The sequence below is a fragment of the Juglans microcarpa x Juglans regia genome, chromosome 2S (assembly GCF_004785595.1).
Source record: "Juglans microcarpa x Juglans regia isolate MS1-56 chromosome 2S, Jm3101_v1.0, whole genome shotgun sequence".
NCBI classification, from domain to species: Eukaryota; Viridiplantae; Streptophyta; class Magnoliopsida; order Fagales; family Juglandaceae; genus Juglans; species Juglans microcarpa x Juglans regia.
Genome location: NC_054597.1, coordinates 20,596,434 through 20,615,416, shown reverse-complemented (window position 1 = coordinate 20,615,416; position 18,983 = coordinate 20,596,434). Strand labels below are relative to the sequence as shown.

Sequence of the window (18,983 nt, the reverse complement as noted above, 5' to 3'; positions counted from 1 at the left end):
ATTGGATTATCGTATGGAGTAAAGCCAAATCGAATCTGAACATCTTTGATGAAGTCCTCCCAAGAGTGAAAGGTTCCTGTCTCACTGACATCCTGGAACCATCATCCATGTGGAAAGAAGCAATGAAAATACGTTGACCAGGAGGGACCTGGTGATACAAAAAGTACTGATTTGCACAATAAATCGATGGCGATGGATTACCACCACAAAATCTAGGAAACTCTAGCTTAATACCCCTGACCAAACCTTTATCCACAAGTTCTCTGTGACGCACTTCTCCCATGCCTTCCTCCATATCTTCGTTTTTGTGCAGCGTTTGTTGACCTTGATGACCTCGATGTATTTGACTAGGATCCTCAGAATCATGACAAGAAATCTTTGAGATTTGTTGTAAAACCTCCTGGAACATTTTATCTTGTGCTTCCATTTCCAATCTTGTAGCCTCTTGCTGCTTCAACAATAAACCAATCACATCTTCAATTTGTTTTTGTTGTCGATCTTGTTGCTGCCGTAAGTGATTCATTGAATCAACTATTTGAGCATACAAACGCGTTCCTTCTGCCATGGCTAATACCAACTGTAATGGACCCAAATTGACTCATTCGAGAGAGTCCCTCTCCATAAGTGTGAAAGGAAGAGAGAATGGTAGTCGAGAGAGAAGAGAGAATTCTATAGATGAATGAACTTCGGTTGAGGACTTTTCCCTCCAACCTTTATTTATACTGAATGTTTTTATCAAAACAACTGTGTTTAACAACATCTATTACACTTCAGTAAGTAAGAAAACGACCCCGTTACAATTAACAAGAAGAAAAGGTATTAAACAACAATGTTCTATTAAAGAAACAACCAACTAATTCTATATAATATGACATTGTTCCAAGTCTGTTCTTTGTATATAACTGTCATCAACCACCTTCCCTTTCTGCCACTAACCATCTTCCTTTTCTGTCTTCAAGCACATAGAACCATCTCCATCAACCAGCACCTTGCCCACTACCATCTCCCCTTTCGCAGACTGCAACCCTCCTACTCCAGCACCTTCTCAACCCATAACATACAGTATCAGAAAACTTCCCAAACCATGATCGAGGAGATTGTTTCAAACTATATAATGCATTTTTTAACTTGCATACAAAATCTCGATACTCCTCCTGAGCAACAAACCCAGGTGGTTTCTCCATATAAACTTCTTCATGCAAGTCGCCATGCAGAAATGCATTCTTAAGATCCAGTTGAAATAAGGGCTGGTCTAAATTAGTTGCAAGAGAGATCAACACTTGAACAGAGGAGATTTTGGCAACTGGGGAGAAAGTCTCATCGTAATCAATGTCATATGTTTGAGTGCAACCTTCAGCAACCAAGCGAGCTTTTAGACGTTCCACCGAATCATCAGGATCAAATTTGATTGTATATACCCATTTACAGCCAACAGGTTGCTTACTAGGTCGTAGTGGAACAAGATCCCATGTCCCATTATGGTGAAGGGAATCCATTTCATTTTTCATAATTTTCCTCCATTTCGGATCAAATAAAGCATCCTGAACTGTCTTAGGAACAAAAAGTTTTGAAAGTTGAGAAGTAAAACATAAGAATGAAGGAGATAAGGCATCATATGAGACAAATTGACTAATTAGATGTTGAGTAACACAAGATCGAGTACCTTTCCAGAGAGCAATTGGTGGAGAGTTTGAAGTACTAGGTAACTTAGGATCTAAAGATGGAGACATGGCTGGTGAAGGCATGGAAGTCGGTGGCCACAAGCGACGCGAGTAAACCTGTAAAGGAACTGGGGGAGGCATTGAGGAGGATTGGGTAAGGTTGGGTGAGTGTGAAGGAGAAAGTGTAAGAGTAGGTAATGGTAGTGGATCACACTCAACACTCGAAATTCTATCCGAGAAATAGGGTATGGACTCAGAGAATGTAACTTCAACACTAGTGAAGTAGATTCTAAGAACATGACTATAACAATGATATCAGTTTTGAGTCCCAGAATAACCAAAAAAAAAAAAAAAAACACTTGGTGGAACGTGGATCAAGCTTATCAAAACCTGGACCAAGGTTATGAACGGAGCAAACACACCCAAAGATTTTTGGAGGAAGGGAAAATGGTGGAGATAAAGGAAACAAGATGGAGAAGGGAGAGGAACCATTGAGAATTGATGAAGGCATACGGTTAATAAGGTGACAAGCAGTAAGAACACCATCACTCCAAAATCGTTTAGGAACATGCATGTGTTGTAAAAGTGTTCGGATTACATCTAACAAATGACGATTTTTGCGTTCAGCTACCCCATTCTGTTGGGGTGTATAAGAACATGAAGTTTTATGAACAATTCCTTTATTACTTAAGTAAGTAGCAAAGGCACGATTGATATTCTCTGGCATTATTAGAACGCAAAACTTGAACCCTTTTGTTAAATTGAGTTTTAATTTCTTTCCAAAACATTTGAATATGGAAAGAAGTTCAAATCTTGCCTTTTTCAGAAACACTCATGTCACATGAGAGTAGTCATCAATAAATGTGACAAAATATTGAAACTTGTTTGATTCAATGTTGATTGGTCCCCATATATCAGAGTGAACCAATTCAAAAGGACTATGCTCGTTTATCAACTCGAGGTACAAAAGACACACGATGATGTTACTAATTTTACATGCTTCACAAAGAAAGGGAGACACATTTCCTAGATTTCTAACCTAACGCTTCATAAGGGCAAGAGAGGGGTGACCAAGGCGACAATGCCATTTATAAGCAGATGATAAGGAGGATGTACGGGCTCAACAAGATGTGTCTTGGGGAGACTTCGGCCTAGATTTCCTTTTTCTTCATTTTCTTTTTAAAAAATCTCTTACAAGAATTTTCTTTCTTTGCAAAAGTTTTCCTCTCTTTTATTTTGAAAAGTAAACATAATCCGTTAAAGCCTGGGCTCTTTACCAACCGTAACACAAGATTTTGAGTTCTTCATAAAATTAATCCTCCAGTCTGAAGGTCCAATCCTACGTGCCCAATAAGTAACTTCAAGGAATGAACACAGGCTTAAGGGCCTACTTTTTTTTTTTAATCTAAACCTAATTCACTCCTTAGAAATAGAAACATTGATTATAGCGTAAACCCTAACTTTCCTAAATTAGAAACCTCAAATGTTCGGGGAGTTACATGGCTCGTGTTCAATAGCTTTTCACCCTCTACCCATATTCTCATCTGGAAAGTGGGCTGGTTCTTTTTATAATATTAGCTTGGCCATTAAGGCCTCGTTTGGTTATACAGATGCGATGAAAATTGAATAAAATATTGTTAAGAGTATAATTTTTTAATATATTTTTATTTTAAAATTTGAAAAAGTTGAATTGTTTATTATATTTTGAAAATTTGGAAAACCAACTTGGTAACCAAACCAGGCCTAAAATTGGGTTGGATAATTTCCTAAACCAACTTTATGGAAGTAAAGCTCGCTTGAGACTTGGGGCTAGGCCTTCCTTCCATATTATTAAGAATTCCGAGGTGCCCTTTTCCCACGTGCTCCAAGCCCTCCTCCAATATTATTAAGGCCCTCTTTGGATGTTGGAATATACTGAGATCAACTCAATTTAGTCTAATTTTAAGTTGAATCTAACATCTAAACACCTAACTTCCAAATCACTAAATACCACTCAACTCAAAACCTCTCTACACATGGGACCCACAACCTTTTTCAACTCAACACCTCTTTACACGCGAGAGCCACATCCTTTTTTAATTTTTCATAAATATATCTAAACTCATCTTAACATCCAAACACATCTAAACTCATTTTGGGTGGGCCTCACAAAACTCATTCCACCATCAACAAGTATCAATTTGCTACTTAAGAAGTAATGTCGATGGCGAGTGAGAGCTTTGTTGAAGATATCAGCAATTTGTAACTCAGTGGAAATATGCGGAAGAGTAATAATGCAAGCTTCAAATGCTTCACGAATAGAGTGACAATCGACTTCAATATGTTTTGCGTGCTCATGATAGACACAGGATTGGTCGTGATCTGAATAACACTCGTATTATCTGCATGTAGAGGTGTAGGATCGGTCTCAGTGAAATCTAACTCAGCAAGCAAGCAAGCCTTGAAGCCAAATAATTTTAGAATAAACAAGAGACATCGCCCAATACTTAGATTCGGTAGATGACTTAGAAACTGTCTTGCTTCTTACTCTTCCAGGAGATCAATGCATCACCTAAGAACACACACCAACCCGTGATCGAGCAATGTGTATCAGTACAACCGGCCCAATCAGCGTCGCTATAAGCAGTAAGCCGAGGAAAATTGCCTGCAGGAAAGAATAAGGCACAGGCAGAAGTGCCCTGAATATAGTGTATGATCCTACGGACAGTAGCCAAATGAAGATGACGAGGGGTCTGAAGAAATTGACTGACTTGCTGTACTACAAAGGAAATGTCCGGTCTAGTAATGGTGAGGTAGACAAGACTACCCACCAAATTCCGGTATAAACTGGGATTAGCAAGTAAGTCACCCTCCTCTTGGCGAAGCTTGACATTCAATTCCATGGGAGTATCAACAGAGGTGGCCTCCTGTAGGCCAGTTGTAGCCACCAGGTCACTAGCATACTTATGTTGATTGAGTGAAATACCAAATGGACTACGATGCACCTCAAGACCAAGAAAATATGTGAGAGACCCAAGATCTTTCATATGAAAGGACTCAGAGAGATGAGTCTTGAGCTGGTCAAGTAAAACAGAATCGGAACCAGTAATCACAAAAAGCAGTGAGAAGCTCTACTAGCATGCAAGAGAAAGGGAAGAGTTTTACTTTTACCAAGTTTGCAAGAATCACATGCAAGAGATAAAGAAGGACGTTCTTTATTACCAAGAAAACGAAAGTTCAATACATGAGATAAGATCTTACTATTGAGATGGCCTAAACGACGATGTCATACCATATTAAGAGCTGGAACATTATTACAAGCAAAAGACTAAATAGAAGAAACTGAAGAAAGTGCTGGAACATGCAAAAGTAGTGGAAACAAGCACCCCCACTTTAGGTCCCTTCACAATTGGCTTCCCCGTTACCTAGTCCCGCACAACAAAATGATCAACAAAAAAATTAACAGCACAATTGTTATCAACTAATTGACCAACAGAAATAAGATTTGTGGAAAGTTGAGGAGCAAGAAACACATTAGTGAACTTAGAAGAGGCATCTCTGACAGCAGTTATTGGTAAAGAACTGCCATTGGCAGTCTCAATGGCAGAGTGACCAAGATAGGGCCGAACATGACACAGCGATGGGATTATTCGTCATATGATTAGAGGCCCTCGAGTCCACATACTAGAGTTTAGTAGAATTTTTACCTTGGAACCCCTTTGCCGATAATGCTGAAATGAGCATCTGTTGCACCATTTCTGGTGTGCAGTAATTTGCTGCAGGAGTTGCAGGAACAGAGGAAGCACCTGAAGAAGTGCTATGTGTTACAGAAGTTGCTGTTGGAGGGGCAATAACATAAGTCTGAAATGCTTGGGCTTGACGATTATGGGGGCGGATACGACATTCTTTGATAATATGACACTTCTTCTTGCAATAAGAGCAGTATTTCTTAGGACAATTGGCAGCAATATGTCCATATTCGTTGCAGCAGAAACACTACAAGTTTTTAGAATTCATAGGTGGTCCTCGTCCCTGGGCAGCATAAGCCACATTTGTCATCCCTGAACTGCCATGAGATTGCTCCAGAATAGCTTGAGTACTAAGACGTTCTTCGCGAAGTAACTCACCAAAACAAATATCAAGAGAGGGAACAGGAGATCTATTCAATAGAGAGGAGCGAACAGATTCATATTTCGAGTGTAGTTTCATAAGAAACTAATCACGCCAGCTAGTCTCGTGAAGATTTTGAATAGTCGAAAGAGCGGCAATAGGAACATCCGCTGTAACCAAATCAGTATATTCATGCTAAAGAGTCAAAAATGCTGAGTAGTAGTCTTGGATGGAAAGACTACCATGTTGAAACATGGCAATCGCATGTTCCAACTGAAAGCGACGAGCATCATTAGCTTGATGATAATCCTTCTTCAAGTAATTCCACGTGGATTGAGCGGAGTGATGAATCCGTAAGTTGGTGACAATATGTGGCTCTACCAAACCAAGAAGCTAGGACATGATTCGAGCATCAAGTACAACCCATGAAAGAGAAGCCTCGAAATCCTTGGATTTGTCAGTATTGGCTGTTTGGGCGACATTCGTGCCATCAATATGACCCCAAAGATCTTTTCCTTTGAGGAAAAGTTCAAACTGAAATGTCCAAGTAGAGTAATTTGTGCTCGTAAAGTTGACACATAGGTGCAAAGTCCATCGCAAATAAATGAATCCCAAAAAAACACAAAACAAACAACAACGGAAATCAATAGACCAAAAGTAAAATGAGAGGTTCTGAAGTCACAAACCATGGTTAAACCAAGAAGCCAAGAGCCACAAAATATTCAGACGAAGCCGAAAATCACACGAGAAACATAAATCCACGAAAAACACTCAAACCACGGTTCTGCTGCAAGAACAGAAAAACAAACCAGACAAAGCTGAGAGAGTTGCTACTATAACCACAACGATAAAGAACAGCCAGAATCCCACCAGATGCTAGCTGCGATGGTACTAAAGGAACCAGAGGAAAATTGCAGAAAGCAGGAATCACCACCAGAGGGCTGCAATGACAACCACGAACACACAGAGACGCCGGAAACACCACCAGAGGGCTGCTCCGACAGTGAGACGACACTCTGATACCATGTCAAGATAAGTCAAACTATTGTGTGAATGGCCGAATCACTTGGCCTTGAGGGTTCTGTATATTATATAATCATTACAAAGCAATTCTATACATGGAAATAAATCAGTATGCGCCTAATTCTAGCCCTATACATGGAAGTTACAATCTGTCAAATATTAACTAGAGAAATAAGGAAAGAGTTGTATAAGGAAAGAATAATGACAATAATGGGCAGCGTTGCTGTCCATTGACAGTGCCTTCCATTTGTCACTTGGTGGCTTGGGTCTTATGTCTCTTCTGATGTTGTCTGGCAGCTTACTCAAAAGGCGACGACTGGTGAGTTTCTCATTGCATCGTATCGCGCTCCATAATTCATCACCCGACTCAACTGCCTTTTCCCCCAACAGCCTTGATGATCTTGTGATAACCAATTCTTCATGTTCATAGTCTCAAGTTTTGAGCCCTGATTTCTCCCTTTCATGACCTCAGCATATGGACTTCTGTTCCCCATTGCTTTCGGAACTACCAGCTCCGCCACAGATGGTGGTCTTTTGTTCAACATCGACCTCCTTGAATTGTAGCCAAGCCCAATGAAAGAACGAAAAAACTATGCCCTACACACTTGTCTCGAATGTGTTCCATCCCTGCAGTTCCATGGTATTTGCACATCTTTGCACAACAAAAGCACTGCTCCCTACACTAAGAGCTATGGAAGACAGCAGCCAATCCACACTTACTCTCCCCAGTGAGAGACGATAAAAATCAGCCATATTGTGTTGGAGTGCTCAAGCACCTAATCTTACTAATAATAAGAAGGGGCTCGAAAACTGCAAAGAAAGTTGAGCTGCTCTAATCAAGCTGTGAAATCAGCATGGTGAGGTATTGGAAGTGTTCAGCGAGGTTTACTTCTCTCAGACTGGTATGCCCTGCTCTTCTCAATCATTCCAACTACAGAGATACCCTCCTCTGCCCAAAACCCAAACATCTACAACTCAATTATAGCGTGATTAAGCAAAGCCGTCAGAGAAATTGAGGCACTAGCCCCAAATAGAAATTTGTGACGAAAAAGGAAGGGAAAAACTGGGGGGATTTACATTAACCACAGTAACAGGAAGCAGTTAAAGAAAGTAAACACATAAACAATGATAAGACCTGTTCAATTCTGTATTAAGGGGACAAAATGACTGTTGAAAAAATTCTCTCGTCTGCTGCCATACTTCCATGATCAACCCACAACTCAGCTGAAAACATATTTTTATAGTAACATTGCGTGTCAACTTCTGCTGTAGTTTCAAGATATAACGTTTAATATTTGTCTCATCCAGTCATTTTCTTCTAAAGTCCATGCTAGGGTAGGGATATTTCTAATTAAAATATAAATTGGGTGTAGACATTCCTTGGCAAATTCTTACCCCCGGTCTAGTTGTGAAGTGTAAATAAAACATCAAAATTGCCTCCTAGTATTTTCTGCATTCAGTTCTTATTTAGTCGGGGATTTATATTGTTGAAACTGCTGGCTCTGAACATTTCAACTTGTTAAGTAGACAGATGTATTCCTTTGGTGACCTACGTTGGTCAAACTTTTTACTGTCTTCCAGAACTGGCATATGAAAAATGCATTGGGAAGATGTCTTTGGGGAACCATTTTTGGTGAGGTAGACTTTGGGAAAGCAGTAAGTTTGGATCTACAGTTGTCGGTTTAGGTCTTTTGGATTTGTTGGGTTATAAAGATGGCTAGTCTTGTTTTTTTTTACAAGTAAAAGTATTATATATATATATATATATATCAAAAGGAGTAACCAAGTACACTGAATGTATACAAGAGAACATCTTACCCTTGGTTAAAACCAGTGTCAGAGCCAGGTTGGTTAGTTGGAGTGGGCCGACTGATTAGGGGAATCCTCTTCCAAGTCTACTTCTCTCAACATGCTTATTGATTTTTTTTTTTTTCCCAGTAAGTACATCTTTTTTAAATATATCGTTTATGATTCAATAAACTTGCACTTTGCACCATTTTCTTTCACAGGTATACTTCTCTTTTATCATTACATGTGCAGTATTTTTTTTTTCTCTGTAATTTATAATTTCAAATTATTGTACTGTCACTTCAAAGGCATCTTTTGAAACTGTTTCCCACTTTATTATTTTTAATGACTTGGTTCTGGTTTTATACCCTCCGACTTTCCAAATTGAGCTCTCAGCTGGTGTGCTACTCTTTCTTTTGGCCTGATCTCATACATTATCGTGATTTGTTGCTAATATTGAGCGTGCTCCCACTTATTTCATATTAATTCTACTTGTTAACATGATGGCATGACACACAGCACGCAAATTCATATGCCTTAGAAACCAGTGGCACACTACTCATGCAAAACAGTAGAAACAAAATGAATCTAGTCACTTGGCATTTTGCCAAGCATCTAGACCATGACAAAAAAAAAGGGGGAGAAGGTTGGATATATATATATATATATAGAGAGAGAGAGAGAGAGAGAGAGAGAGAGAGAGAGAGAGAGAGAGACCACCACTGGACAGACTAAAAGAGAAGCAGTGACAATTCCTCATCGACATGCAGACTAGTACTCAACAACAGAACTGAAGTTCCTACCAGACCAGTACTACATAGAATTAAAGAGAAGAAGAAACAATTTCTCATCGAGGCGAACACCAGTAGTCAAAGTTCCTATCTCACCACTAATACACACATATCTAAAGAGAAGCAGCAACACTTCCGCATCCATGCAAAGACCAGTACTACATATCAATACCAAAACTCCTAGCCTACTAGTCCCAACGACGCTTCAATCTATTTTTGTAACTTGACTTAACCTTCTTTAATAGGACCTCTTGCCTGCAACTATGGCATGTTAAAAAGGCCAACATGAAAATGCAAAGAACACCCTTGTTCAATAAACTTAAATTTGCCAAATATAAAACGATAACAAGATACTCATAATCAAGTACGATAGACTTTATACCCTCCCCACATGCAGTGATAAATTTAGAAGTGATTAAAAAAGCGAAAGTTATTTTTTTGTGCAGCTTCAGGCGAGCCACCATTACTTCTAGCAGCATCTGTTCACTGTGCTACGAGAGCAGCTATTAAAGAAGCCAGAAAGCAGCTTCTCTCTTGGAGCGGCCAAGATGGGTTTACAACAAATGCAACAATATTTGATCTGGAGGTTCCAGCTACCATGCCTGTTGTAAAGGGCCTCTGTGGGCTAGAAAGCGTTGAGAGGTACTTGGAATGGATAATTGGCACAAAGTAGTAGTGAAGAAGGATGTCAAATGTCCTACGAGTTGTGGAGCTGTTTGCCTCTGGTTGTAAGATTGTTAACATGCATATGTGATGACAATAAGTGATAACACTCATGCTGTAAGTATGAGCTCCATTTTATTGTATGATAGGGGTGCGGAATGTTTATGTTTGTTTTGATTGGGAGTGTACGAAGAGAGTAGTCCTCGGGGCAATGTAAATTCAGAGAATAAAATAAGCTCCATGTAATTTTCAGATTACTTATTTTGTGTATATTGTTGTGCTTATTGGAAGGAAAGCTTGTAATAAATCCTTGACTTTGTAGAATTCTCATAGGTAGAAATGCATTTATATCTTATTGGGATCAATGCTCTAATACTCCAATTTGAGTTATATTTTGTAATAATATTTTATTTAATAAATATTTATTATTCTTAAAATTAGATTAACTCTGTAAATTGCATTAATTTAGTCACCAGATTATATTGTATGTGATTTATGCATATTAATGTGACTAATATACAAAAGATATCACTCACCCGTTCTTATAAATTATAAGTCATAGTCGGTAATAAAAGTGAGTCATTTGATTAGAGAAGACTACAAGAAGTCAGTTGTGATTATTCATCTCAATCATAGAAATATTGATGTTTAACAAACACATTGATATACTTGGAACGTATTGAACTGAACCATGTGATTATTATTTTGAAAGGTATTGTAGGCTGGATGCTATATTTCCTATTCTAATATAGTATTTGATTTCCAGTCTTGAGAAAGCTGTGAATTCAAATATAACGTGTATGTTACTTTGATGTATTTAGAGCTACGATTCTATTGGATCAACATCTCATTATGCTCGGTAATCACATTTAACATTGTGGGAATATTGATTTTCAAAATGAAAATCATACCCTCTTTTTAAATATAAAAAACGTCATTTTGAGATAAATTTAGTGAGAACTAATTATTTTGAATCTTGAGAATGATCTTATTATTAATGCGAGTCAATAATTGGAAATTGAAGATAAAGATAATAAGCAGTAGAACCAGCCATAGCCATATTATATAAAATAAAAAGCAATTAATAAACATAGTTGATTTTATTGAAATCATACTTACAAAGGAGATTAATTCACAAAGGTAGAAGCGGAAAGCATGATGGTAACAAATTACAAGGAAGAGATGGTTTTCGGAATGATGGAGAAGGGAAGAGCATAGGATGATATTTTTCCAAATGCTCTCCTTTGATTACAAACTCTATTTTTATAGGCATCTAAATAGTAACTTTATACAGTAATATGATAATAGACGCTTCAAAAGTTTTTTGTCTTCATCCATCAGCGAGGATAATGATAATGATAATGATAATGATAATCTTGGAGTCAGGATAATGATGACAACTCAATCGAGACAGATGGAAAAATTCGAACGCCATCGTAAGCATGTGATGGATGCGTATTTTCAAGGAAATTTTTATTTACAACAAGCATTACCACATGAGGAGCGACAACCTCGATGCAGCTGGAAAGAAGTGGAAAGAGCCTATTTGTGCAGTTTTAGTTAGAAAGCAAAATCAAGTCGCCCAACGGAGGAACGCGCGCTTAGATACATGCCTTTTGAGACCTCGGATACGTCTACGGATCGTATTCGTTTCTGTGAAGATGGCGAACCTATCGAGATACGAAACTTGAAATAGAACATAAGCTGAATGAGATGCGGGTGAATATGTATTTCAATTATGACCTAGATGCAATATTCTATTTTTCACAAGATTCAGTAATAGAAGAGGATGACATACCACCCCTACTGTCATCAGAAGATTCCACAGCAGCAAGTGTTAGAGGTATGGAGTTTCAAGTGGTTAATATTATTTTAAGTTTTATCACTTGTCGATTTCAAGGACGAAATCTATTTTTAAAGGGGGGAGTATGTAGCACCCTGGATTTTTGCTAAGTTTTCTTTCGTAAATTTTTGTGGATATTATTTGTTTATTTATTTATTTATTGGGTTATTGGCTAAATGTTGGAAGAATTCTTTAGGCCTCTTCTTATTTTGTTAGATTGGATCTTGGAGTTTTAAGTTTAAGAGGCACACAAGAGGAAAAAATAGAAAGAAAAGGTTCACAAGAATTTGGCCCAATAAGGACTTTGGTTTTGGAAGGTTTAAGTTCACCCTCTAGGCAAGGAGATGGGGCCACTTGGCTTCAAAAGGAGTTTTTGGTCATTTTAGGAAAAACACTCCTTATTTGGAACTTTGGGGAAAATGTAAGAATGACACTTGTCAAACATACATTGGATTTCTAGAAGAAAAAGTGAAAGAAACAAGGGAGGATTCAGTTTCTAAAAGAGTTGGCCAAGTGTCATGCATGCAAATGGAAGGTGAAGAGTTTTTTCTTGGGAAAGGGCAAAATCTTGCTTTGGAAGAGAATGATCTACACGCCTATGAGGATTCTAGAAGAATCTTTTGAAGGGCACACTTGAGGTAGACGGCTAGGATAAAGGGGATTTGTACATTTTGCCACCCACAATGACCAATCACACAATATCCAAGACATTGGTAGAAGGAAGATCTTCTTGGGAAGAGATGAGCTTTTCGGCCACCACACACTCCTCACACGCCACATGGCACACATGTACACTTGTAGAAGATTGAGGGAGATCTTAGTTAGAAGCAGGACCATTTTGCCACAAGATTCAAAGAACCAAGACACAAGATAAAGGGTAAATGGGAAATTGGAGTTTCGGTTTTGAAAGGGAGACGCCACTTGTCTAAATAGTTTCATTGTGTTTCCAACACAATCTCATGATGAGGGAAAGGGAAGAGGCACACGATGGGGATGCCATTTGGCAATCCATGCACCAAGTTTTGGTTTCTAGAGGAGGGAGAACACACCTATAAGAAGATGGAACCAAAAGACCAAGAGCTTTTGGAATTTTGAAGACAAGCATAGAGAATTTCAATCACTCACTTTCTCCCTATTTTCTACCATTTTCTTCTCACCCAAACACCATTCACTCCACCCTTTATCCACTCAAGTCTTGCTCTAAGTGTTTGCAAAGACTAGGATCATCTTTCTTCAAAGGAAGCCACGAGGTAAGGAAGAATCAATCATCTCTTTTCTTGTTTCTCACACACACCCAAGAGAGAGGGAATGCTTCTGTTTTTCCCATATGTTCTTCATGCACAAGGGCACACACGCACATGTGATTGTGGGAAGGAGAATACTTTCGGTTTTGAGGTGATCTTTCACATGAGCACACACTCACCATTAATCGGAATGCTTAGGGATTTCTTTCAAGAGTGAGAATCCGAACCATCTTTTGGTTAAGATGTGAGGAAGAGTATTTTGGGAAGGAAAGGAAGGTCACAACCTAAACATGATTTTTGAAAAAGAGCTAGGGTTTTATTTGTTAGAAGTTTTGGATCTATGAGAGAGCCTTGAAGAATAGGGTTTCTCTTGTTTTGAAGAATAACCTAGAGCACTCACTCACTCATGCACGGTTTAGGGTTTTGAAAGAATGGATGATGATAACCTTGTTTGTACATTTTTTCAAATTTGCTTATTTTACTGGACGTTAGATTTTGTAAGTAAACTTCAAACTTACTCTTTTGATAACACTTGTATATATTGTGTAAACTCTTATTTGTATTTTGTTTGAAAATCTGTTTTGATATTACTAAGTGTGGATTGAATATGTTTACATGTATTTGTCATCAATTGCATGTTCTAATATTTTCAAACCATGTTGCAAGATGCATGTTGTTATTTGGACAATATGATTCGGCTTTTGCATGTTGCATAAGTATGATAAGGGCTTCATCATATGTCCATGTCTCATGCGTTTGAGTTCATGTTTTCATAAAAAAAAAAAAAAAAAAAAGTCAACGTATGTTTTATCACGACCCCAAATGCTAGGTCAGGGAAATGCCCTAGTGGACTCTCTCTCCACTCTGGAGTGTTTAAAGTCGAGTGGAGACCGCTGAGTTGACCAGCCTCGAATGGTTCCTATGGAAGGATACCTGAGCGAGGTTGCACCTAAAGCTAGTGGGTGCAATACGATGAAGGCGAAATAAGCGAACTACCATAAAAGAATATGTTTATGATATGATGTAGTCACCTTGATCAAGTCGATCGATGGTTGATGCAGTAACTAGCAGGGAACACACATTGCATATGGGAATCATGAGGTATCCAATCATGTGAATTATATGATATGAACAAGGCATTTGAGCTCTATGACATGATATGTTGATATGACGTGATATGTTATGCCATGATATGATATCAAATGATACAAAATGATGAGACATAATCTTAGTATGACATGTTATGAAATGATAAGGAAATGGCATGATATGTTATGAAATAACAAGAACCCAAGCTCAAATGATATGAACATGTGTTAAGAGAGTTTAAAAGATGAAAAAGTTGTTTTATGTGAAAGTCTTGCATATGTCATTTGTGGTTTGCTTCTATATGCTTGTGATATATGTGGTATGTTGATTGTTTACTTGCTGAGATTTCTCGAAATCTCATTGTGATATATTGCTCAAAATGAAAATGAGCTCTTCTGGGCCCTCCATCTAGGAGCGGCTGGAGACCATAGACCAGTCGATTACCGAAGTACTCAAACTCATTGATGAGTTAAAGCGTCTCAGGAACTGTGGCAAGGACAGGTTCTTAGAAAAGAGGACGAAGCCTGAAAGCCATGAAGACTTAAGATGGAATTCTTTTGTGGTTTAGAAAATATTTGAAGGGTCCCATATTTTGGGAAAACTTATAATACTCTACATGTTTTGGAAGCCTTTTTGGAGACATAAAGTGCTTATGTTTATATACAAGTTTTGGGATATTTGCACTCATTGCTACGATGTGTCTTATTTATTTTTGCCACCGTGCTTAAGTAGATAGAAAATAATTTTTTTGCTGTGATTTTTATTGCATGTTGCTAGAATGTTAGGTGCATTGCATCTTAACTGTCATGTATGAGGGGTATGTAGCCTTGTGTTACATGTCCCAACGCATTTAGTCGCCATCAAATCTCAAGCGGGGGCTAGGGGAGTCGCATTTGTCGTGGAGCATCGACTGAAATAATTTTATACAAGGTACATATAATCTTTACATTATCTATATGGTATAATTTGGGGATCATAATCTGAGAGATCTAAATCAAATGGATCTTAAGAATTTTGAATTAATTGGATAGGTTGAAAAGAGGTCTGGTGTGATGCTCCCAAATTTTGCTTGGGATCAAATGATTTTTGAAGCGTCGGAACATGCAACACAAGGTTACCTACCCCCATTCATAAGAGTACAAGAGATAGAGCTCCTTAACTACAAACATAAGCAAAAATATCTAGTAGGTTAATCCATCGAGTAGCTCGCGCAACTCAGTCAATGATGCCATAATACTATCTATAAATCAGAGCATGGACGCTATAAGCTCTGCATTGTGCCTTCGTTGCCTAATCGACTGTCTCCAGTCAGCCAGCCTCTGGTTCGTCTCCTGGTCCTAATACATGGTCCACCATTTTAGAGGGAATAATAGTTGAGACTATCATGGTGAGATTTGATTATAAATCTCAGCAAATTAACAAATAACTTAAATTGACAGTTTAAAGATACATGTATGACAGTAAAAGCATGAATGCCTAACGTGATCATAAATAAGCTTGATGTGACCTGACAAATAACATGGCATGTGTTGACTTGACATGAACTGACGTGAGATAAAATGAATTTGAACATGGACTTGCAATAACTTGGACTTGAAATTAAACATGAACATGAACTAAACATGAACATGAGCTTGGATGTGAAATAACATGAATTTGAACTTGAAATGACATGAACATGAACGTGAAACACATGAACTTGAAATCTTATTAAATAATTAAACATGATTACTAAACATGAATATGGGTGCTACAAGGTTCCACTTAAGCCATGTATCCCAGCTGTGAGTGTGTTAACATACGCATCATAACACAGATATTTGAACCAGCTATGAGTGCGTTAACATACGCATCAGTTCAAAGGTATCTGCACCAACTATGAAAAATGTAATGTATGTATCCTGTGTAAGGCATCTACAACCGCACGAATATGTATAACGTGAAACTGAACATATGGGAGGCGCCATCGGCATTAGTGCCTAACTTGGCTCTAGTGATCAGTTAATTAGGCCTCATTCGAAACTTGTTGACAGTATTTTGTCAACCCAAAGAATTTTACACTAATTTAGACAATTCAGCATGAACAAATGAGTTTCACTAGGATATTACCTCATCCTAGCACTTAGGGTTATGACAAACTTAAATAAACTTGACTTGACTTGGAAAAGTTGTTTTCGAGAAACACTTTGTACTCAAGACATATTGTGACAAGAAACGAAAGGACAGATGACCTGACATAACATGACATGCACGTGATATGAATGATATGGCATAACATGAATTCGTGATATGAAGTAACATGTGTAACAACCCGCTAGAAATTTAATGGTGAAATTTTTTTAGGAACCTCATGAAAACTATGTAAGTTTTCACAAATTAACCAATCACTTAAGTTTTAGTTTGTTAGCATAGCCAGTATTGTCATTCATTATGGTGTCAGAAGCGCGATTTTATTTATTTGAGATAGTTAGAAGTGTCAAAATGCAATATGATCTGTGCTATTAGACTCAGTTGATTATTTAGAATTTCATGGCACAATAATCTCATTTTTAGTTTTCGGATGGAACGCTTGTTCGAAAATGAGTTTTGTTTATTTCAAGACACTTTGGGGTGAATTTCGATAAACGAATTACATAGTTAGTTTATGCATATTTAGGATTTTACAATGTAAAGTTTATTCTTCACTTTCTCGGCGTGAATAGTAATCTCAATAGTAGCACCTAGTGCAATGTTTTTAGAATTACAGTATGAAATGTCTAAATTAGGTTAGAGACGTTTTATTTGAATACTTGATAATATCTTAGCCACACTTGGTGAATATTATTGGAGACTTGTCACCAAAAGGAACCGTGAGATGGATTATGAAGGAAATCAAAGTGTGAGATCATGCCACCTAAGCAAAATCCTATTTGTTCCGATTTCTAGCATTGTATTTAATCACTTGATTAAATCACTTTCACATGCTATTAATTCCACAAATTCATGTTATAACATTATTATCCACCCCTTTAAACATTGAAAATTTGATTGGGCAAAAAACAAAATTGGATTTGAGCTTAATAGCATCTCAAACCCTATCTAAACCCTAAATGAAGCCCACTTATTTAAGGCCCACAAATTGAGTAAGTTTTCCCCTATCCATGGCAGACCAACCTCTACCCATAACATACCCAAAGTCGTGCATGATGTGAAGGCCAAAAGCCACCTCACCACCACCCTTCTCTTGGAAGTTTTTTTGGCTGAAAACCACTCACTATTTGCACATTTTTGTGACATAACCACGATACCTCAAAATGTCATACAAGGCCATACCTCCATTTTCAGAAATACTTGAGGCGTGCAGGTCACCACTTTCCTCACTTCACCACTTTTCACTCACATTCTTAGAAATAAACCTTGCTACTTCCAACAGACAATTCCTAACTATTCGAGTGCATCCAACTACCTTCCCGTCCGAAATAGCTACCAAAACCTTTTTGGATAACGATTCCACACTCAACTTACACCTTCTTATGCAATCATAAGACACAAAAGAATGTAAAACTCCTGAATCAAACAGAGCACAAACCAACTGTTGCATCAACTTAATCTTACCTACAAAGGTAACTAGGATTACTTAGGGATTCTTAGCAACACAAGCTACTATCCATAGTAGGGTTAGAATGTTACCAGTAATTACTCCAGCGTCAGTAGCTTCTTCAGCTTCCACATCTACTTCTCCTGGTGTGATTGCATAGACTTTAGCTTTCCGTAGGGTCTTTCCTTTGTTTCCAAGCGTAAATGCTCCTCCTGTCACATGACATGGACAGTCCCAAATCATATGGACAATTTGACCACATCCAAAGCATGTTCCGGTGGCTAAACGACATCACCATTATGGTTCCGTCCACAACTACGACATGGTGGTGGTGTAACAGGCACCACATTTCCCACTACCTTTCCTTTTCCCTCATACAGAGTGTAAGGGGCCTTCTTCTTTCCCATATTCTTCCCTAAAGAGTAGGGAAGTCCTCTTTTACGATTATTCTGAACTTGGGAAATCAAATTTCTCTGCTCCGCACCTCTGCTATCGAAGCAACGTTTACTAGCTCTTGAAAGCTCTCAATCTGCAAGCAAGCAATTAGGTTTCAAATCCTCGGTTGTAATCCATCTTGGAATTTCCTAGCTTGCATATACTCCGTGCTAATCAAATGTGGGGCGAATCTCCCTTACTCCATGAATCGAGCTGCATATGGCTCTACTGTCATATTTCCTTGGTCAAGTTCGTAAACTCTAGTGCTCTTTGTTGTTTGGCTGATTCTAGGGAGAAAGAGTTGTCGAACTCCTTCTTAAAATGCTCCCAAGTAAGAGTAGTGATATCACCCAGTTCTTGCCTCAAAAGCAACCTCTTCATGTCCCACCATATGCCAGCCTCTCCTTGGAGTAAATGTTTGGCATATTGGACGATCTAATTCTCAGTGCATCCACTGACAACAAAAGTTCTATCTAAATCGATAATTCACTTATTGGCTCTCAAAGCTCCCTCTGTACCCATAAAATTTGGATACTGATATACTAGATATGATGCCCCCCAGATTCCACTTGAGACCGGATGAACATCTGAAGCGTTGACACATACAACAAGGTTACCTGCCACGTTCATGAAAATTAAAGATGCAATGTTCCTAACATGCATATAGCATTATGCAATATTCGTAGCGGATAATTTTTTTATTTAGCAATACTATGCAACCATATTGAAAATATCTCAAATACTTAAAACATACTTCATACAAAAGGACATACTAAACAA

General features: G+C 38.1%; 1 protein-coding gene across 2 annotated transcripts in view; it reads left to right on the top strand.

The window, feature by feature from the left end:
• The window catches only part of LOC121251866 (indole-3-acetaldehyde oxidase-like), a 29,570-nt gene extending 19,115 nt beyond the window's left edge, over window positions 1-10,455 (top strand). For both annotated transcript variants that reach the window (XM_041151256.1, XM_041151257.1), the window contains exon 10: window positions 9,799-10,455. In XM_041151256.1, the coding sequence (XP_041007190.1) occupies window positions 9,799-10,025 (227 nt within the window). In that variant the 3' untranslated portion in view covers window positions 10,026-10,455. The remainder of the gene's footprint in view (window positions 1-9,798) is intronic.
• Window positions 10,456-18,983: the final 8,528 nt, after the last annotated feature.